At 42.3% G+C, this 23,537-nt stretch overlaps 1 protein-coding gene across 1 annotated transcript in view; it reads left to right on the forward strand.

Annotated features, from left to right (window-relative positions):
• The window catches only part of COL6A1 (collagen type VI alpha 1 chain), a 422,434-nt gene that overhangs the window by 202,481 nt on the left and 196,416 nt on the right, over window positions 1-23,537 (forward strand). Inside the window, 1 exon segment of the mRNA XM_030210386.1 lies at window positions 22,338-22,400. Coding sequence (XP_030066246.1) covers window positions 22,338-22,400 — 63 coding nt within the window.

Consider the following 23,537-nt stretch of genomic DNA (forward strand, 5'->3'; position numbering starts at 1 on the left):
TTATTGGCTTTGTGGTTTTTCTCACCCATTGCCAGTGAATCTAGTTTAAAGCCCTCATTAGTACATTAGCCATTCTGATACAGAACACACTTCGCCCCTTCTTTGATAGATGTACGCGATCTCTACTGAGTAGGTCTTGGAAAATAATTCCATGGTCAAGGAAACTGAAGCGCTCCCACTGCCACCAACCACACAGCCACGTGTTCAGCTCCAGGATGCGAGCTTCCCTCATTTAGCCTTTACCCTCAACAGGAAGGATTGATGAGAACACCGCCTGTGCACCTAACTGCTTCATCCTCTGTCCCAGAGCCATGAAGTCACATTTGATATGTTCAACAGGATACCTAGCATTATCATTTGTACCAACATGGATGAGCAGCATAGGATAGTGGTTAGTAGGTTTGAGTCTCAGTAAACTTTCTGCTACATCCCAAATCTTGGCACCAGGCAGACAGCACACCTCCCTGGACATAGTGTCTGGGCAGCAGATGGACACCTCAGTACCCCTCAGAAGAGAATCACCAGCTTCAACTACCTTTTTCTTCTTATTGGCCAGCAGCTTTGGGATTGTTGAGCTTTGTTTCCTCTCGTTCTTGAGATTTTCAGCTCTTGTACCTCCAGGGCTGCAAACCATTTCTTCAATTATGAATGGTGCTCAAAATTCAGTGCTGAATAGTATTTTATAACGGGCATTCTAGGATTGGCATCCTTTATAGAACAGTGCATAGTGCTGGGATTCGTGCTCAACTTTGGATGTGAGGCGTTACACCAATGGAAACTGGATATAAATCCCTGTGTGCAAGTTGGGCGCAGATACCCTGAATTCTATAACACTGTGCATATTTTAAGGGAATGTCCCTGGGCCACCCATGGATCCCATGGATCTTGTCCCAAACCAGTTAAAAATATCCTCCTTTCTGTGTAGCTAAGCTTTCACAGTTCTGACCTCCTCATAGAAGGCATTTCAGAGATGAAAATTCTGTTGCTCATGACCAGCCTGTGACACATTAGTCCAAAGACTAGAAACAAGTCCTGCCTGGCAAGTTTCAAGTGTTACTTGGCTTAATGGGGCTAATTTTATAAGACTATTTTTTTCCTTTTTTTTGCACAGAAACAATGTTTACCATGGAAAAATAGCCATAACATTACCCAGGGACATATAATAAGAGTTATGTACTACTGGCATGTAACACATACTTTTTCTCAATATATGCCTACGCATTTCCTAAGGTGTTGGGTAGAGCTGTGAGAGATGCACATATATCAAATAAGTGTGTATCTGTGCAAGCGTAGCCCAAAAGATTATGCTACTATTAGTACAGGTGTAACTTTGTGTAGGAGCGTTCAGTAAAACTGATTTATAAAAAGAAAATATATACAGGGCAATTTTATAACTGGGCACCCACAATAATGTGCCTCTTGTGCATGTAAATATACAGAATGCTAGCACACTCGTGGGTAAGTATTCACTTACACAAGTCATGGGTGTTTCTAAAAACTATGCATGCTGTTACAGAATACACCTGTTTTTAGAAATGCCCATGAGTCACTCATTCCACACCCATGGCCATGCACCTTTTCAAATCTGCGTCTTAGAATTTACATGCATCACTTTTCAGAATATGCTTAGAAAGTTGTGCACGTAAAATGTAATTAATGCCAATTAGTGTCAATAATTACTTGTTAAGTAATCGGGAGGCGGGGCTGTTGGCTGGAGGGGGCGGGGAATAGGGCTGGGCAGACTTGTACGGTCTGTGCCAGAGCCGGGGTTGGGAGGCAGGGCTGGGGAGGTGAGGATAGTGCTGGGCAGACTTATACAGTCTGTGTCTGTGCCAGAGCCGGTGGTTGGGAGGTGGGGCTGGTGGTTGGGAGGCGGGGATAGTGCGGGGCAGACTTATACGGTCTGTGCCAGAGCCGGGGTTGGGAGGCAGGGCTGGGGAGGTGAGGATAGTGCTGGGCAGACTTATACAGTCTGTGTCTGTGCCAGAGCCGGTGGTTGGGAGGTGGGGCTGGTGGTTGGGAGGCGGGGATAGTGCGGGGCAGACTTATACGGTCTGTGCCCTGAAGAGCACAGGTACAAATCAAAGTAGGGTATACACAAAAAGCAGCAAATATGAGTTATCTTGTTGGGCAGACTGGATGGACCGTGCAGGTCTTTTTCTGCCGTCATCTACTATGTTACTATGTTACTATTTATCAGCACTGATTGGCTTAAGATAATTAAATTGTGTGCACTAATTAGAATACGACCTGATTTGCACACGCAACTCAAGTCACACTATGTAAAATCTGGGGGACAGTGAATAACTGCATAGGGGTGCAAGCATGTGAGAGCTGAAAACAACATGCATACCCTAAAACTACTTCTATCAATCTACTCCCTAACACTGCTCCACCTAATGGAAACCACCCCTCTATCAGAAAGCAACATCATACCAATACTACAAAATTATCAAAGCCTAACTAAATACACTTCACCCCATCACACCAACAACAGCTCAAACAAACTAAGAACTCTAACATGCGGACAAGCACAGCAGAAAAGAAAGAAAGGTCCCAACAAGCCCACCGTAACAAAGACACGACAACTAATAAAAGTCCACACAACATCTAATACAAAAGATCCATTCCAAACTATCCAAGTGGGCTACATAAATGCTAGATCCGCGTTAAATAAAACAGAAATACTCACTGACTGGATCACGTCAGATAACCTTGATCTACTCTTTATCACTGAAACCTGGATCCACGACCAAAAAGACCCCATAATTCTAGACCTGTGCCCACCAGGCTATAAAATTACACACTGGACCAGAAAGGAAAAGAGAGGCGGTGGCATAGCATTAATCTACCGATCCCACTTCACCACGGAAACCACTGCCGAGTCCATAACACCTCAACTCGAAATTGCCTCAATTAGAATTCATAACAAAACCTTATGCAATCTTTTGAATTGTGTCTTGTTCTACAGACCTCCTTGTAACTGGAACGAAAGCCAGACAAACTTCATGAACTTCCTTTCAAACATATGTGTAACCAACTCAAATATACTAGTATTAGGAGACATCAACCTGCACCTTGAAGACACAAACTCCAGTAATGCATGAGAATTTAAAGAATTCCTCCACTTATGGGATTTCAACTGGCCACAACTGCAAGCGACCCACATCAAAGGGCACACACTTGATCTCATATCACACAAACTCTCTACAGACCTGAACCTAACAATAGCAGATATTAACTGGGCAGAAACACCCTGGACCAACCACTACAAACTAAACTTGTCCTTACACTGGTGGAAGAAAGGTCCACAACAAGCACAAGAACACACATCCTACAGCACAAGAGGTCAAATAGACACGAAAATATTCTGGCAAATGATGTACAATAATGACTGGACAACACAAACGGACTCCGTACACTACCTCACAGCCTGGGACAAAAGATGCAAAAAAATATTAGATGAAATAGCACCCTTACAGACAAGAACCTCGCATAAACACAACACGATACCATGGTTCAACGAAGAGCTGAAAAAACTCAAAACACAATACAGGAAACTTGAACGAGCATGGAATAAAACAAAAGATGGTCTTACACACAACGCTTGGGAACAAGCACTAAGAAAATACAAATACGCAATAAGACGGACCAAAAGATCATATTATAAAACCAAAATAGGGATAAATCACAAAGACATGAAAAAAATTACACCAACTCGTGAATAAACTCCTAGATACCAACATGGTCACTACAACGAACACAGACATCCCACCTGCAGACAAACTCGCCAAATATTTTAATGAAAAAATCATAAACCTACGCAACATGCTACCACAAGGCAACACTGACATCGAAAACTTCCTCAATGAGCTGGACCCAACCCCTGGTAAATACCCAGCTGACCGAACCTGGTAAAAGTTTGCCCCCCTGACCACTGAAACAGTTACCCAGACTATCAGGAAGTTCTCCAACTCTCACTGCAAACTAGATACCTGTCCCAGCTACCTACTGAAATCCGCCCCAGAATGTTTCATAACACATACTCAGCTGGATTAAAGGTTTCCTAACCACAAGATCATATCAAGTAAAGTCAAACTCAAACATATCATCACCATGGAAAGCAAACTGCGGAGTACCACAAGGATCACCGCTATCACCGACCCTCTTCAACTTAATGATGATTCCACTAGCCAAGTCCCTAGCCAATTACGCAGACGATGTAATAATTTACATCCCTTACAAAACCAAACTGCAAGAAATCGCCAACAAAATCGAGCTAAGCCTGAATATCATGGATTCATGGGCCAATGCATTTCAACTAAAACTCAATAAAGAAAAAACACACTGCCTTGTCCTCTCATTCCAACACAGCATGGACAACCCCACAAGCATCGACACCCCAGGTCACACTCTCCCCATCTCAGACAGCCTGAAAATCCTTGGCGTCATAATAGACCGCAACCTAATACTGGAGAGCCAAGTAAAATCCACCACAAAGAAAATGTTCCACTCAATGTGGAAGCTCAAATGCGTGAAACAATACTTCCCGAGAGATACCTTTCGCAACCTGATACAATCAATGATAATAAGCCAACTAGACTACTGCAATGTAAACAATGCAGGATGCAAAGAACAAACCTTAAAGAAACTTCAAACCACTCAAAACACGGCAGCTAGACTCATATTTGGAAAAACGCGATTCAAAAGTGCAAAACTGAGAAACTACACTGGCTCCCAATCAAAGAATGCATTGCCTTTAAAATCTGCACCATGGTACATAAAATTCTCTATGGTGAAGCGCCAGGATACATGATAGACTTAATCGACCTACCAAACAAAAACGCCTCCAATTCAACACAATCATATCTCTACCTACACTACCCAAGCTGCAAAGGTCTTAAATACAAATCTACTTATGCATCCAGCTTTTCCTACATAAGCACACAACTGTGGAATGCGCTACCAAAAGCAGTGAAAATGACCTACGACCACCTAAACTTCTGAAACACCCTGTTCAAACAGGCATACCATCCTGATCCAACTTAAAAGACTGACCTTGGCTACACAAGAAAGCCAAAGCACGTATGATCACAACACTACTCTTCCGCATCACGACTATTCTGTGGCTTTGCCATATAAGCTTCATCTTACCACAACAGCACAATGTATTTGTTCACACCGGAAACAGTAAATGCCATTCCGGTACTATGTAAGCCACATTGAGCCTGCAAATAGGTGGGAAAATGTGGGATACAAATGTAGCAAACAAACAAACAAATAAATAAATAAATAAATATGTACCCTTGCTATATTTAGGTGCCCACAATTATGGCGGGTCTATGGCTAATGTAACTACTGCTGGTGCTAGATTGTAGGCACAGTGATGCTGGGTTACGCTGGCATTCTATAACAGTAATGGGCTGTGTTGGCATTACAGCATCACCAGCTACTAGCGCGGTTTAGTAAACAGGAGGGTAAACGTATTCTGTAACATGATGTGTGTAAATTCTAAGTCACATAGTTGAAAAGGGGGTGTGGCCATGGGCATGGAATGGGCGGGTCATGAGTATTTTTGAAATCTATGAGCGTTGTTATACAATACATCCAGTCTGTGCCTAATTTAAGCCTTGGCATTTACGCCAAGTTTTTACTTGGTGTAACTGCCTGTGACTAAATTTAGGCACGAGGATGGGTGATCAATGTATTCTATAAACCATACTGAAATTTAGGTGTACTTTATAGAATACACCTAGGCATTTTTTTTTAGTGATGATTTTTTTAGGCATGATATATAGAATCTATCTCCAGGTGCTTAAAAGAATGCATCCATTTATAGAATTGCCCCATGCAAGATTCACAGTTAACTGGGACTGTTCTTTAAGGGGCCCTTTTAATAAAGGGTTGCCACGTGGCATCCTGGAACTACTGCTGGCCCAACACGACCATCGGTGGTAGTTCTGCCTCGAGCATGCACTATTTCTGTAATTTCTACTGTGGCGCTAACCCGCAGTGGGTGATGGTAAGTGCCCCCTCCCCATATGGCCACGTGGTAAGAATAATCTTAACACATGGCCATGTCTTTTTTAGGGGCTTTTTACCTGCTGCTGTAAAAAAGGCCCTGGAACGTGGCTACCACAGGGCCCTTTTTACCCCAGCTTGATAAAAGGATCTCAACGTGAACGGTAAATCTTACGTGGTTTGGATCGCTTCATGTTTTACTATTTATGAGCAGCTCAGATAATTATCATCTTTTAAATAGCAGTTTGGATTACTTGACTTTCTGCTACTCACATGCACTTCAGATAAGTACAACTTTTGAATATAAGATATAGATGCCCATTGTTCTTTTGTCACTCTCCCATGGCTGTTTGATCCTGGGGGACATTTGGACTAACTGCAAGTAGATATTGCCAGTGCTTTGGCATCATGCGGCCTGGGATAGAAGTGATTGTACCCAAGAGGCCTTCCTTTTTTGTTCCCAATCTCAGATTGACAGATGGTCATAGAAGGCAATGAATGTATAAGAAAACCCAAGACATTCTTCATATTCTCTTCTAGTTTTCATCATGGGACACAGCCAAAGTTGTTACCTCCAAGGCATATAATAAGGAATTTTTGGCATACATTCTCAATTTCCATCTCCATCAGAGAGAGCAAAACATGTTCCCAGTGCATAACCCCTCTACCAATGCAGTGAGCACAAAGTCTTTATGTTTCTTAACTCAAATTCTTTTTCTTTATTTATGCAATTTCAAATATATACCAAGCAATGAATAAGCACCTTATGCAGAAAAAAAAGCATACATATAGAATAAAAAAAAAAGAAAAACTCAAGAGTTACAATTTCAAAGGGAAAAAAAGGAAAACCCCTATGTAAAACTTCACTGTATTAAGTGGTATATTAAGTTATTAAATCAAATAAAAAGTATAGTCCACTATAATCAGATCCAAGATTAAAGAAAAAGAGAGATTAATAAAGGAGAGTGGAGGAGTGGCCTAGTGGTTAGGGTGGTGGACTTTGGTCCGGGGGAACTGAGTTCAATTCCAAGTTCAGGCACAGGCAGCTCCTTGTGACTCTGGGCCCCATGTAAGCAGTATTGAGCCAGCCATGAGTGGGAAAGCACCGGGTACAAATATAACAAAAAAAAAAAATCAAACTAACTGACCTCCTAATGGAACCTGATATTCAATGAAAGCCAAAATCAGTCCAAAAGATACAGGTAAGACCTCATCCCCAACATCCTTGGTAGCAATTCTTTCAATTGCCAGAAATGCAGTCAAATGAGCAGGTTCAAAGAAAATATATTTAACTGACGGAAAATTAATTATGCATTTACTTAGAAACTTTAAAAAGAATTGAGCTCCTAACTGCAAGACATCTGAACGTAATAAAAGATATTCAGGGGCATAATTGAAAGGCGACGGCCATCTTCGGGGCCGGCTCCGCAAAGAGGCGGAGCCAACCGTATTATCAAAAAAGATGGCCGGACATCTTTTCTTTCGATAATACGGTTGGGGCCGGCTAAATCTCACCATTTAGGTCAAATGTTGAGATCGCTGGGTTTAGAGATGGCCGGCTTCGGTTTTCGGCCATAATGGAAATTGGGCCCGGCCATCTCAAACCACGCGAAATGCAAGGTATTTGGTCATGGGAGGAGCCAGCATTTGTAGTGCACTGGTCCCCCTCACATGCCAGGACACCAACCGGGCACCCTAGGGGGCACTTCTAAAAATTAGAAAAAAAATAAAAATTGCTCCCAGGTGCATAGCTCCCTTACCTTGGGTGCTGAGCCCCCCAAATGCCCCCCAAAACCCACTCCCCACAACTCTACACCACTATCATAGCCCTAAGGGGTGAAGGGGGGCACCTACATGTGGATACAGTGGGCTTGGGGTGGGTTGGAGGGCTCCCTTTTTACCACCACAAGTGTAACAGGTGGGGGGGATGGGCCTGGGTCCACCTGCCTGAAATGCACTGTACCCACAAAAAACTGCTCCAGGTACCTGCATACTGCCGTCAGGGAGCTGGGTATGACATTTCAGGCTGGCATTTTTTTTGGGTGGGAAGGGGTTGGTAACCACTGGGGGAGTAAGGGGAGGTGATCCCCGATTCCCTCCGGTGGCCATCTGGTCAATTGGGGCACTTTTTTGAGGCTTGGTCGTAAAAATAAATGGACCAAGTGAAGCCGGCGAAATGCTCGTCAGAGCCGGCCATCTTTTTTCTATTATTGGGCGAAGCCGGCCATCTCGTAACCATGCCCCGTCCCGCCTTCTGTACCCTGCCGGAACGCCCCCTTGAAGTTTGGCCGGCTCTGCGACGGAAAACAGTTGAAGCTGGCCAAAATCGGCTTTCGATTATACCGATTTGGCCGGGTTCAGGAGATGGCCGGCCATCTCCCGATTTGTGTTGGAAGATGGCCGGCGATCTCTTTCGAAAATAAGCTGGATTGTTTCCTTTTTGTGTCTCACTAGCAATATCAGGAAATATATTAATTCCAGGTTCAAAAACAGTTCCATCTTCCTGCCTTGCTGCGTTCCTAACCTAGGAAGTGAAAGAATAGCTGATATCATAGACTGGTTATAACATCTTTCTGTTTCTTATAAGAGGGGGATGAGCAACATAAATTAATGACTCATATTAATCAGGGTGCCATAAAATTTTTTATGTTGCATATACTTCAGAGTGGAAATATCTTCAATTGTCTAGAATGCACTAACATATATCAAAAACTAGTAAACTAGTAAATGCACTCTTGCTATACACTCTGTGTATAGCAAGAGTGCATTTACTAGTTTACTAGTTTTTGATATACACTCTGTGTATAGCAAGAGTGCATTTACTAGTTTACTAGTTTTTGATATATATACTTCAGAGTGCCAAATGCCATTATACTATATGGCATACATTATTTACCAGGTGCAGCAGCATAAGAAAACATCTTGGCTTTGAAGGAATGAATGATATGATACAGACGTTCAAATATTTGAAAGGTATTAATCCGCAAACGAACCTTTTCCGGAGATGGGAAGGTGGTAGAACGAGAGGACATGAAATGAGATTGAAGGGGGGCAGACTCAAGAAAAATGTCAGGAAGTATTTTTTCACGGAGAGAGTAGTGGATGCTTGCAATGCCCTCCCGCGGGAGGTGGTGGAAATGAAAACGGTAACGGAATTCAAACATGCGTGGGATAAGCATAAAGGAATCCTGTGCCGAAGGAATGGATCCTCAGGAGCTTAGTCAGGATCGGGAGGCGGGGCTGGTGGTTGGGAGGCGGGGATAGTGCTGGACAGACTTGTACGGTCTGTGCCAGGGCCGGTGGTGGGCAGCGGGACTGGTGGTTGGGAGGCGGGGATAGTGCTGGACAGACTTGTACGGTCTGTGCCGGAGCCGGGGTTGGGAGGCGGGGCTGGTGGTTGGGAGGTGGGGATGGTGCTGGGCAGACTTGTGCGGTCTGTGCCGGAGCCGGTGGTTTAAACTATCCGTGTAAATGCATTATAAAATATATGGTTGGGAGGCGGGGATAGTGCTGGGCAGACTTATACGGTCTGTGCCCTGAAGAGCACAGGTACAAATCAAAGTAGGGTATACACAAAAAGCAGCAAATATGAGTTATCTTGTTGGGCAGACTGGATGGACCGTGCAGGTCTTTTTCTGCCGTCATCTACTATGTTACTATGAATGAATGTCTTAATGTTAAATTCTGAGTCCCACTGTTTCCAAAGCCCCAAAGCCTGCTTAAACATAACTAAAAATTGGAACCTGCTCAATAGACTTAGATTTTGGTGAATAAGTAATTGGATGCCACCTAGGGTCTAATAGGCTTGTATACATTAGCATTATGATCCGGCAAGTTATCCATCTGAGCACTGCAGCTAAGGAGACCCACACACCCACGCCAAATTATTTTGGAATGCTGTCGGTGAAATACTGGAATGAGTCAGGGAAATATCTAACAGCATTAATTCAGAGTCATCCTTAGAGTTTCAAGCTGTCTTTTAAGAATTCACTTACCATTAAAGCAGCAAAAAAAGGCTATAGAAAAGGCTGCTTGAAGTAGGGTGGTCTCAAATAGGGAAATGGCCAAGGGGATAAGGATGTCACTGGAGCCACGCTCAGCTTAATAATTTATTGCTTAAAGACAAACTGAGGGACAATTATTGAGTACTATTCTTCAAAAATTATATATGTAAATAATAAGAATAGATTTATACATTGATTATTATTCCAAATATCTATTTATTGCTATAATGCTTCTACCTTATATGTATTGTACCATTCAAACACATATACATATATATTCTTGACCACAAAGCTTTAGTTATTGTATTAGTATGTATTATTACAAATACTTAGGCCAATGTCCTTTGAAATCGTAACCCCACTGTTTTATCATCAAGAGTCCTTTGAATTGAAGAAACGAAGAAAAGAAGGAAGATCCCGTGTGTTGTGATATATCAGTTCGATATTATTTTTGTAATCCAAACATGATGAATTCAAACACTTGTAAATAATTTCCTGAATTTTGATCTCGATGGTCTATATATAAATATTCTTGCAGTTCTACACAGTGCTATGTTTCGCCTTTGGCGTCTTCAGGAGCTGTTTATAAATCATTGTAGTTCAACGGCATTCCAACAAGAATCTTTCATTGTTTGTATAACCACAGTGGCGTTAGCTGTAAGTTATAACACAATAACAGCTCTGTTTGTTTCACTTATCCTATGTAAAGCTTATCTGCTAATACATTGATTTCAAATTTACTTACATTCTTAAGTTATTCATCATATTTCTCTCAGTCACATGGGCGCCATGGTTGCCCTGACCATAGCCTGCCTGTACATGGCAGAATATGAGAATCAGTACATATTCCCGTCTCGATATGCAAAATATGTCATCAGTTGGAAGCGTTTCATTGATGATGTTTTACTTATATGGACAGGTACAGACTCACTATTGTTAAAAGCTATTGTATGCTCATTACCTTCTTAACTGTTCTCTCTAGATTCAATTATTGGCTCGCAAGGAGGCTGAATCACTACAAGCCTTTCCCTGTAGTCAGAGCAAAAGCGCATGCTGCCTGAACGTCAACCTTTTATACTAATCCACCAGCTGTGAGAATTCAGGCTACTCCCTTATCTTAAAGCAACCACTCTATTTCTTTATTGAGGCCTTGGGGCTGAACTGTGCCCCATTGAAAAATGAATCTCTGTTCAATGCTTGCTAAAACGGCTGATATATCACCCCCCCCCCCCCCAGCGCAAGTTCACCCGAGTCAAAACCACATATTTTAAGTCTGCTATTGAGTGCTGTTGTTGTCCCCAGTGTTCTACCAGCGGAACTTCTCTCTTGTTGACCCATAGATTACTAATGTGTTCCCCTATGCGCTGCTTAACTTTGCGCTTGGTTTGGCCAATGTACCATTTAGAGCAGGGGCATTGTATCCCATATATAACTTGGGTGGAATTACAGTCTGTGTGGCCCCATAAGAAATATCGCTTGCCGGTTTTAGGATTGATGACATTATTTGTCTCCATGGCATAAGAGTAGTAGATACAATTCAAACACCATTTGTGACCTTCATCGTTGGCCACACCTGCAGATCCAGTATCTCAAAAAACGGATAGCAGTTCGCCCATATTTTTGGCTCTTTTCAGTGATATCTGCAGTTTATTCATAAGTTGAGGATGTAAACGCAGTATAGGTCAGTGTTTGTAGAGGATCTTTGTCACTTCTTGTCCATAGTTGGAATAAGGGAGAACACATGGAATGTTGCTTTGGGGATGCTTATCTTTTAATTGAGGAGCTAGCAACCACTGTCTATGTGCGTTCTGTGCCCTCTGGTATACTTTTCTTATAACCCTGGAGGGGTAACCACGTCATTTAAATTTGTTTATCATTTGATGTACTTGTTGTTTAAAGGTATTTTGATCACTGCATAAATGCTTAACTCACAGGAATTGCCATACATAAGTACATAAGTATTGCCATACTGGGAAAGACCAAAGGTCCATCAAGCCCAGCATCCTGTTTCCAACAGTGGCCAATCCAGATCACAAATACCTGGCAAGATCCCAAAAAGTACAAAACATTTTATACTGCTTATCCCAGAAATAGTGGATTTTCCCCAAGTCCATTTAATAACGGTCTGTGGACTTTTCCTTTAGGAAGCCGTTCAAACCTTTTTTAAACTCCGCTAAGCTAACCACCTTTACCACATTCTCTGGCAACGAATTCCAGAGTTTAATTACACGTTGAGTGTCCAACGGGGATCCCATTTTCAAGGCCATGGGGTAACAGCTGGTGTAGTGCAATAATGTACAATTTACATTAAGAACTGAAGTGTGTAGACAGGGGGCGGAGCAAGATGGCGGCAGTACCATCTGTCTGCATCGGTGACTAGTTCAACGCTGCTGGAGATTGAAATTACTCTTGGGGTTTTTCCTTTTAAAGATTTTTTCCTTCTTTATACCTGTACGATGCCGCACACCAAGAGAAAGGGGACCGTTAGACCGGCGGCCCAGTCGGCGCTAACATCAACGCCCGCCCAGCAGAAGCTTGACCAGTTCCTCATGCAACATTCCACTGTTCAGCAGATTGGAGGTCCTGCTGATATTACGGCGGTAGGCGACGCCAAAATCTTGGGTATAGACACGTCGTTGTCTCCTCCAACTCTTTGCCCACCTTTGCAACCGGCGACGCTCGACTTCGAGGGAGGATCGCCGACACCGGAAGTCGGAGTAAGCGCTCCACCGTTGGGCCAGAAAGTCGGTCTATTTGCCGGGGCTTCCCTACCATCGGAGCCAGAGGGCATAATTGCTCTACAGGAGAGACCAACAACATCTAAGGCCTCGAATGCAAAGGTAACGCTGGAGACGATATGGGAGGTACTCCAGCGTTTGAATAATACGATGAGGACTTCAACCAGCAAGATTGACTTACTGACTGAAAAGGTACAGAATTTAAATACTGCATTTACTACAATGAAAACTGAGGTCAATGAGCAAATAAATCTTTTGAATATTGATTCCACCAAAATGAAAGGAACAACTGTTAAGCTGATACAGGACAATACACTAATTCACAACAGGCTTGAATACTTTGAAAACTTCAACCGAAGATTGAATCTTCGATTCTTAAATTTTCCTAGGATATTAGTGTATTCACCTATGGATATATTTAAAAGATATCTGGTGGAAAACTTAAAGTTTGCCTCTGATAATATTCCACCTTTGAATAAAATTTATTATTTACCATCAAAAAGAACAAACGATGAGCCACAGATTCCGCAGAGTGACTTAAATGTTTCAGAACTCTTGGAAACCTCTTTGACCTCTATAACTGATAGGCAAACCCTTTTGGTATCATTTGTGTTCCAACAGGACTTGGAGCTGGTGAGAAAACTGGCTCTAAGAAATTTGCAAAACCCTTTTTATGGGGGAAAAATCTGGGTTTTCCCAGACGTCACTAAAGTTACACAAAAAAAAAGAAAGGAATTTTTGCTGTTACGACCTGCTGTTTTGACATTGGGGGCCTCTTTTAATTTAAACTATCCGTGTAAATGCATTATAAAATATATGGATGTAAAATATGTTTTCTTTGTACCGGACCACTTAAAACAATTTATTGCACAAAAAAATATTATGAAAGCTGTTTGAAGCCAACCTGTATTAAACCTAGGGAAAGTAATGAAGATTTACAGTGGTAATATCCGTTAAGCCTTACTTTATTATTTGCTATTTTTTGTAATCTCTTCTCCTGAGTTATCGGCATACTCCCCCCGTTATGGTGCTCTAAGATAAGATGTTTTTTCTTTTAATTTCTTGTAAGAAATTTTCTTTGTAAGTCAATTAATCTGTCTTTCTTGCTCAAGTATAAAAGCTTGTAAAATGTTTAAAAGAATAAATAAAAGATTAAAAAAAAAAAGAACTGAAGTGTTATGACCATGTACTAAGGAAGATAGGCAGGCCCATTGTGGTGATGTTTGACTACAGGGAAGGGCTTGCAGCGATTCAGCCTCCTTGCGAGCCAATAATTGAATCTAGAGAGAACAGTTAAGAAGGTAATGAACATACAATAGCTTTTAACAATAGTCATGTATACGATTTTGAACTCAATATTATGCTGGTTTTTTCAATTTAGAGACTGGAATATACATTCCCCTGAAGACGCCGTAATGGCAAAACATAGTCTCACGTTGGGAAAGACATCCTACTTTCAGAATTGTTTTTAATAAGAAAAGAGCACTTACACTGGTGGAAGAGAGTCACGGCTGCAGACAACACAGCACCACAAGAGACTTGCTTTGAACAAACATTAGATAAGTGGAAAGACACGATTTACACTTTTAATGTTTGTACAATTTACATTAAGAACTGAAGCATTATGACCATGTACTAAGGAGGATAGGCAGGCCCAGTGCGGTGATGTTTGAAGTTGGTGCGCTGTTAGCAGTTACCATGACCAATGGTATAAGGCACAGCAACACATACTGAGCACTACAATATAAAAATATAAAAAAAGAGTACCAAAAGCTTACAGTTAAAATGTAATGCCAAGAAGTGTAGAGTGATGCTCTTGGGGTGCAGAAACCCCAAAGAGAGATACCAAATAGGAGGGGAGAAATTACTAGGCTTGACTCAGGAGAGAGACCTTGGGGTGTTGGTGTCTGAGGATCTGAAGGTGAAGAAGCAATGCGACAAGGCGATGGCCGTGGCCAGAAGGATGCTAGGCTGCATAGAGAGGGGCATAATCAGCAGAAGAAAGGAGGTGTTGATGCCCCTATACAAGCCATGGGGGGGGGGGGGCCCACTTGTTGTGTTCAATTTTGGAGTCTGTATCTTGCTAAAGATGTAAAAAGACTGGAAGCGGTGCAAAGAAAAGCTACAAAAATGGTATGGGATTTGTGTTGCAAACCATACAAGGAGAGACTTGCTGACCTGAACATGTATACCTTGGAGGAAAGGAGAAACAGGGGTGACATGATACAGATTTTCAAATATTTGAAAGGTATTAATCCGCAAACGAACCTTTTTCGGAGACGGGAAGGCGGTAGAACTAGAGGACATGAATTGAGGTTGAAGGGGGGCAGACTCAGGTTAATGTCAGGAAGTATTTTTTCAAGGAGACGGTGGTGGATATGTGGAATGTCCTCCCGCAGGAGGTAGTGGAGATGAAAACGGTAATGGAATTCAAACATGCGTGGGATAAACACAAAGGAATCCTGTTTAGAAGGAATGGATCCACGGAATCTAAGGGGAGATTGGGTGGTGACGCTGGTAATTGGGAAACAAAACGGGAGCCGGGCAGACTTCTACGGTCTATGCCCTTATTGTGACTGAATATATAGGGATGGGCTGGAGTGTAAATTTTAAGGGGCTTCAACGTTAGCTTCAGAACTTAGTACAAGAACAGTGCTGGGCAGGCTTCTATGGTCTGTGACCTGAGAAAGGCAGGGACAAATCAAACTTGGGTATACACATAAAGTATCTTGTTGGGCAGACTGGATGGACCATACAGGTCTTTATCTGACGTCATTTACTATGTTACTAGCAGGGGAACTTTTGAAAGAGAAGGGCGCTCATCTTCCGACACAAATCGGGAGATGGGCTTCCTTCTCTCAGGGTTGCCCAAATCGGCATACTCGAAAGCCGATTTTGGGCACCCTCAACTGCTTTTCGTCGCGGGGACGACCAAAGTTCACGGGTGTGTGTCAGCACCGTACTAAAGGTGGGACTGGGGCGTGATTAAGAGATGGGCATCCTCGGCTGATAATGGAAAAAAGAAGGGCGTCCCTGACGAGCATTTGGCCAACTTTACTTGGTCCATTTTTTTTTACGACCAAGCCTCGAAAAGGTGCCTGAACTGACCAGATGACCACTGGAGGGAATCGGGTATGACCTCCCTTTTTACTCCCCCAGTGGTCACCAAACCCCTCCCACCTAAAAAAAAATATATATTTTTTGCCAGCCTCTATGCCAGCCTCAAATGTCATACCCAGCTCCATCACAGCAGTATGCAGGTCCCTGGAGCAGTTTTTAGTGGGTGCAGTACACTTCAGGCAAGCGGACCCAGGCCCATCCCCCCTACCTGTTACACTTGTGGTAGTAAATGTGAGCCCTTCAAAACCCACCCGAAACCCACTGTACTCGCATGTAGGTGCTCCCCTTCATCCCTAAGGGCTATGGTAGTGGTGTACAGTTGTGGGTTGTGGGGGGTTTGGGGGGCTCAGCACACAAGGTAAGGGGGCTATGTCCCTATTTGAGTGACTGTACATTTGTCCTTTAGATTGTAAGCTCCTTGAGCAGGGACTGTCCTTCTATGTTAAACTGTACAGCGCTGCGTAACCCTAGTAGCGCTTTAGAAATGTTAAGTAGTAGCAGTAGTAGTACTATGTTCTGTTCTTGGTCCCCTCCTCTTTTCTATCTACACTTCTTCCCTTGGTTCATTAATCTCATCCCATGGCTTTTCCTACCATCTCTATGCAGATGATTCCCAAATCTACCTTTCTACCCCTGATATCTCACCTTGCATCCAAACCAAAGTTTCAGCGTGCTTGTCTGACATTGCTGTCTGGATGTCTCAACGCCACCTGAAATTAAACATGACCAAAACCGAGCTTCTCATTTTTCCCCCCAAACCCACCTCCCCACTCCCCCCATTTTCTATTTCTGTTGATGGCTCTCTCATTCTCCCTGTCTCCTCAGCTCGAAACCTTGGGGTCATCTTTGACTCTTCTCTCTCCTTCTCTGCTCATATCCAGCAGATCGGCAAGACCTGTCGTTTCTTTCTTTACAACTTCCGTAAAATCCGCCCCTTTCTTTCCGAGCACTCTACCAAAACCCTCATCCACACCCTTGTCACCTCTCGTTTAGACTACTGCAATCTGCTTCTTGCTGGCCTCCCACTTAGAGGCATATTTTCAAAGCACTTTGGGAGGCTAAGTTCCATAGGTTTCTATGGAACTTTGGGAGGCTAAGTGCTTTGAAAATAAGCCTCTTAGTCACCTCTCCCCTCTCCAATCGGTTCAAAACTCTGCTGCCCGTCTCGTCTTTCGCCAGGGTCACTTTACTCATACTACCCCTCTCCTCAAGTCGCTGCACTGGCTCCCTATCCGTTTTCGCATCCTGTTCAAACTTCTACTAACCTATAAATGTACTCACTCTGCTGCTCCCCAGTATCTCTCCACACTCGTCCTTCCCTACACCCCTTCCCGTGCACTCCGCTCCATGGATAAATCCTTCTTATCTGTTCCCTTCTCCACTACTGCCAACTCCAGACTTTGCACCTTCTGTCTCGCTACACCCTACGCCTGGAATAAACTTCCTGAGCCCCTACGTATTGCCCCATCCTTGGCCACCTTTAAATCTAGACTGAAAGCCCACTCTTTAACATTGCTTTTGACTCGTAACCACTTGTAACCACTCACCTCCACCTACCCTCCTCTCCTCCTTCCTGTACATATTAATTGATTTGATTTGCTTACTTTATTTTTTGTGTATTAGATTGTAAGCTCTTTGAGCAGGGACTGTCTTTCTTCTATGTTTTTGCAGTGCTACGTACGCCTTGTAGCGCTATAGAAATGCTAAATAGTAGTAGTAGTACTGTGTACCTGGGAGCAATTTCTGAAGTCCACTGCGGTGCCCCCTAGGGTGCCCGGTTGGTGTCCTGGCATGTCAGGGGGACCAGTGCACTACGAATGCTGGTTCCTCCCATGACCAAATGAGTTGGATTTGGTCGTTTTGAGATGGGCGTCCTCGGTTTCCATTATCACCGAAAACTGGGGACGACCATCTCTAAGGTCGACGATCTCAACATTTAGGTCGACCATCTCTGAGGTTGACCTAAATGTTGAGATTTGGGCGTCCCTGACCGTATGAAAGATGGACGCCCATCTTGTTTTGATAATGCGGGTTTTTCCGCCCCTTCGCGGCTCCATCCTTACACACGGGTGCCCTTAGAGATGGTCGTCCCCGTTCGAAAAAGCCCCTCCACGATTATCAACCCCAATATGTTTTCACAAACACAAATCTCCTTTCACAAAAAGTTGATAAAACAAAGATTCTGCTGCACCTTGCAGAACAGTATTTGAACAGAAAAGATTTCACAGACTCACATGTTCATAGTTGCTGCAAAAATGTTGATACTAAAATAACATATAGATAAACTATGCTGTGCAACATAGTGTTTGTGAATATTGTTTTCTTAAAATTGTAAATAGAAAATTCTTATAAATTTCATAAAAATATATAAACCCATACAGGCTGATAGGTTGTGCTGAACATCTTATTTAAAGTTAACTGGTCAAAGTTATTTGGTTAACTTTAGTTGTGTTTTTTCGCCAGCCAAAATTGAATGTCAGTGGTGTGGTGGACAAAATGAAACGATTTCCTGGAAATTACCCAACATTAGATAACATGTATTCTGCTGATTTGGGGAGGAGGAAGGAGGGAATTTAAGTCACTGAGGTCTCTTTGGCTAACTCCAAATTTAGCTGGACAAACCCTTTTATTTATATGGAACTCATAGCAGTTGTAGTATAGGAAGAGAAGAGCTGAAAATAATGTCTAAGGGCCCCTTTTACAAAGCCGCATTGGAATGCCAGAACAGCCCATTCAGAGTAAATGGGCTGTGTCAGCATTACCACACCAGCAACTGCTAGTGCAGCTTTGTAAAAGGAGGCCTAAAGAATCTCTGCAAGAAGAAAAAAGGTGGCATGCTGAGGAAATCATCTGAACTTAATACAGTATGTATTTATAATGAGCTAAAATAATTACTTTCATGCAGTTCTTTAAAGATTTTTAAATGAATGTTTCATTGATTATTCTATAAAGATGATTTCCTGGGAAGAATAAGTACATAAGTATTGCCATACTGGGACAGACCGAAGGTCCATCCAGCCCAGCATCCTGTTTCCAACAGTGGCCAATCCAGGTCACAAGTACCTGGCAAGATTCCAAAACGTACAATACATTTTATGCTGCTTATCCTAGAAATAAGCAATGGATTTTCCCCAAGTCCATTTTAATAATGGTCTATGGACTTTTCCTTTAGGAAGCCAGCCAAACCTTTTTTAAACCCTACTAAGCTAACTGCTTTTACTATATTCTCTGTCATTGAATTCCAGAGTTTAATTACACGCTAAGTGAAGAAAATTTTTCTCCGATTCATTTTAAATTTACGACTTTGTAGCTTTATTGCATGCTCCATAATCCTAGTATTTTTGGAAAGAGTAAACAAGCGATTCAATTCTACCCGTTCCACTCCCACTCATTATTTTATAAACCTCTATTATATCTCCTCTCAGCCATCTTTTCTCCAAGCTGAAGAGCCCTAGCCACTTTAGAGGCCTTTTTACTAAGCCACGGTAGGCTCTATGCACGTGCACCACATGCCCAAATGAGACTACCACCAGGCCAGCATGCCCCCCTGGTGGTAATTTCAGATTTGGCACATGCCCATAATGCCTGGATGAATTATTTATTTATTTCCTGTTGCGCATGCCATTTCCGGCGGTAATCGGCAGTTGGCGTATGCCGACCGGTCGCTGTTCGTGTAGCACTTGAGCCCTTACTGTTAGATCAATGAGTGGCGTTAAGGGCTCAGGTCGATTTTACATGTGCACTGGTTTCAGTTTTACCGCATGCCCTTTTCCCATCACATTAAAAAAAAAACTTTTTTGCAGACGCAGTAAAAACTGGCCCGGTGCGCGCCTAATACTTGTGCCTACACTGCTGCAGGCCACTTTTTACCACGACTTAGTCAAAGGGACCCTTAGCCTTTCCTCATAGGGAAATCATCCCATCCCCTTTATCATTTTCGTCGCCCTCTGTACCTTTTCTAATTTCACTATTGGGCTCATTTCCGATAGAGAAGGACGCCCATCTTTTGACATAAACCGGAAGATGGACGTTCTTCTCTCAGAAACGTCCAAATCGGTATAATTGAAAGCCAATTTTGGATGTCCCCAATTGCGCTCCATTGCAGGGACAGCCAAAGTTCAAGGGGGAGTGTTGGAGGCATAGCAAAGGCGAGACTTGGGCGTGCCTAACATTTGGACATCATTGATCCATAAAGGAAAAAACGAAGGACGTTCCTGACGAACACTTGGATGTTTTCACCTGGACCTGTTTTTCTTACGACTAAGGCACAAAAAGGTACCCGAACTGACCAGATGACCACCAGACAGAATCGGGGATGACCTCCCGTTACTCCCCCAGTGGTTACTAACCCCCTCCCACCCTCAAAAAACATCTTTAATAATATGTTGTGCCAGCCTCTATGCCGGTCTCAGATGTCATACTCAGGTCCGTGACAGCAGTATGCAGGTCCCTGGAGCAGTTTTAGTGGGTGAGTGCACTTCAGACAGGCGGACCCAGCACCATCCCCTCCCCCCACCTGTTACATTTGTGGAGGAAACAGTGAGCCCACCACAAACCCACTGCACCCACATCTAGGTGCCTCCCTTCACCCGTAAGGGCTATGGTAGTGGTGTACAGTTGTGGGTAGTGGGTTTTTTTTTTTGGGGGGGGGGGGGTTGTGGGGCTCAGCACACAAGGTAAGGGACCTATGTACCTGGCAGCAATTTATGAAGTCCACTGCAGTGCCCCCTAGGGTGCCCGGTTGGTGTCCTGGCATGTCAGGGGGACCAGTGCACTACAAATGCTGCCTCCTCCCACGACCAAATGGCTTGCATTTGGTTGTTTCTGACATGGACGTCTTTGGTTTCGAAAATCACTGAAAATCAGAAACGTCCATCTCTAAGGACGACCAAATTTAAGGATTTGGATGTCCCTGACGGTATTTTCGAAATGAAAGGTGGACGTCCATCATGTTTTGAAAATACCGGTTTTCTTGCCCCTGGAATGTGACATTTTGCAAGGACGTCCAAATTGAAATGTGGACGTCCCTTTCGAAAATGCTCCACCACATCTTTTTTAAGATAAGGTGACCAGAATTGAACACAGTATTTGAGGTGCAGTCGCACCATGGAGCGATACAAAGGCATTAAAATGGCCTCATTTTTGTTTTCCATTCCCTTCCTAATAATACCTAACAGCTAGACAATTGTTTATTTATTTTATTTAAAAAATGTATACCTTCCCTATCCCTAGGTGGCTTTCATAATAAAACATATAGAAACATTCAAAAAAACAAAAACAAAATATTGTTCCTCAACAAATTATATTAAAAAAAAATCAAACTAATAAGCTGCCATATTAAAACTCAGGAGCTAGGAATAGGTTGCAAATACAAAAGAGTTTTTAAGCACTTTCCTAAATTGCTGTATGGATGAACAAAATCGGATATGACCTGGTAATGCATTCCATGGTAGCTAGGCATCTGTTTATGAAAAACAGACACAGCACAATTGAGAGAAATACTCAGACCTTCAAAGGTGCATTCTGAATAGCCTATGATGCTGTCAATGTATGCTGGAACCTTTTAACAACTGAAACAAAACAGGTAGTTTATCTTTGAATATTGCCTACAATGTATGCATGCTAAAGGGCCCTTTTACTAATGCTTAGCGTGTTCTAATAGACATTAGCATACGCTAAATGCTGCACATCTTATTTTATACCCATGGACCATGTGGCATTTACCATACACTAATCTCTGTTAGCTCACACTTAGCTTTAGTAAAAGGACTCCTAAAAGTACCTGAGTACATTTCCACTTCCTTTATGTGGGCTGTTGATTGGAGTAAAATCGTACATACACTTTTGAGAAAATAAAGGGGGAAATTTTGTAGGTGACTTGATCATATAGAACAGCATTTTACATGCACAGGTAGGTGCATATAAAAGTGCCCCAGTATATACACACACAAATGCAGGCACTCAGAAAAACAACATTTACTTTTATACAATACATATATAGGAATTCCTGGGAGTGGAGAAAAGGTGGAATGGGAGTGATTTGGCTGTTATGTGTGTATTTTATGAAATGCATGCATACATGCCAATTCCTGCTGCCACATGCATATACAAAGTTACTTCTGCCTTGTAGCAGGTTAACTGCATGGGAGCTTTTTTAGTAGGCCATGTTGCCTTTATAAAATAAGTGCAATGTATGCCCTGTGTTCTTTCCCTGCCTAGGTGACCTGTTATAAAATGACTCTCCACGTGTATATCAGCTGTTTCACATGTCTTTTGATTTACTGTGGCTAAAAATATGTGTTGTGAAAGCTAGTGTGGACTTTTTAGCTACACTGATAAAGTGCTTCTAGTCTGCAAAATAGACTTTGAGATAGCAAACTTCATCGGAGAGGCAGTACACATGTAAAAATTTCAAACTTAAATACATTGTTTTTCTTTTTTTTTTCATTTGTAGGGTGATCTTGGGCCTTCTGGACCTAAGGGATACCGAGGTGAACAAGGCCCCCCTGGACCTGAGGTCAGTGTTGAATGCTATGGAGTGATTCAGACTAGTGTTTACTGCATATGTCGTATATGATGTACAACAAAATGGAGATGGCACATGAGTCACACAGCACATTACATATGTACTGTGTGGTAGGTATAGCACACAGCAGATAGGACAATTTTTAAAGCTTTATAAATGAATGAACACTGTGGCCTGAAAAGATAAACGCATAGAGCACAAAACCTTGTTACAAATGGTACTTTTGAAAAAGAATGATAGCCATTTTGCAGTTTTGAAAAGGGTCATGTTTTCTATTTGGATTTTCGACCTTTAGCGCAAAATGTCCAAAGTCCAACTTAGACTTCATATCAAAAATGTCCCTCCTATGCACCCATGTAACTATATAGAATACTAGCGTAATCCAGTATTGGCAACCTAACATTTATCCACCCATTAGTTACATCAGCCATAGACCTTGTGTAACTTTGGGCGCTTACATGCAGTAGAGATGTGTGTAATTTATAGTATTTTGTAAATTAAGCACAAGTGAGAGCCCTGCCCATTTTCTTCTGTCCATCTCTCACCCAGGTTTATGCCCCCTTGTAGTTATGTACTATAGCATGTATGCACACCTTTATAGCATTGGTTCTCAACCTCCTTCATTGAGGCACACCCAGTCAGTCGGGTTTTCAGGATATCCACAATGAATATGCATGAGATAGGTATCCTGAGAACCCGTCTAGCTGGTTGTGCCCTGAGAACTGGGCTGAGAACCACTGTTTTCTAGAGTAGTGCTTAGGTATCTTATGCATGTAAGTGCTAATTTTTTGTGCATTAATGTACTCAATGGGCATATAATTGTGCATGCCTAGTTATAGAATTGTCCTTCACATGCCTAAATTAAAGGCCTAGATCTTTTGACAATCAGTATATGTATTCATATAAAAATATTACATAAAAAGAAGATTGGAGAAATCGTATAAAAATCAGAATCACGAATACTTCATTAATTATATCATTTTTATTTATTTATTTTATATATTTCTGTCCTGCTTTACTACTAAAGTGGGCTACAATAAAAATAATCATAAAATCATGACAAACAACACATAAAAATAATATGCCCCAGCAAATATTCTTCAATAGTAATACACTTTCCAGGAAGAA

This window comes from Microcaecilia unicolor, chromosome 7 (genome assembly GCF_901765095.1).
Source record: "Microcaecilia unicolor chromosome 7, aMicUni1.1, whole genome shotgun sequence".
NCBI lineage: Eukaryota > Metazoa > Chordata > Amphibia > Gymnophiona > Siphonopidae > Microcaecilia > Microcaecilia unicolor.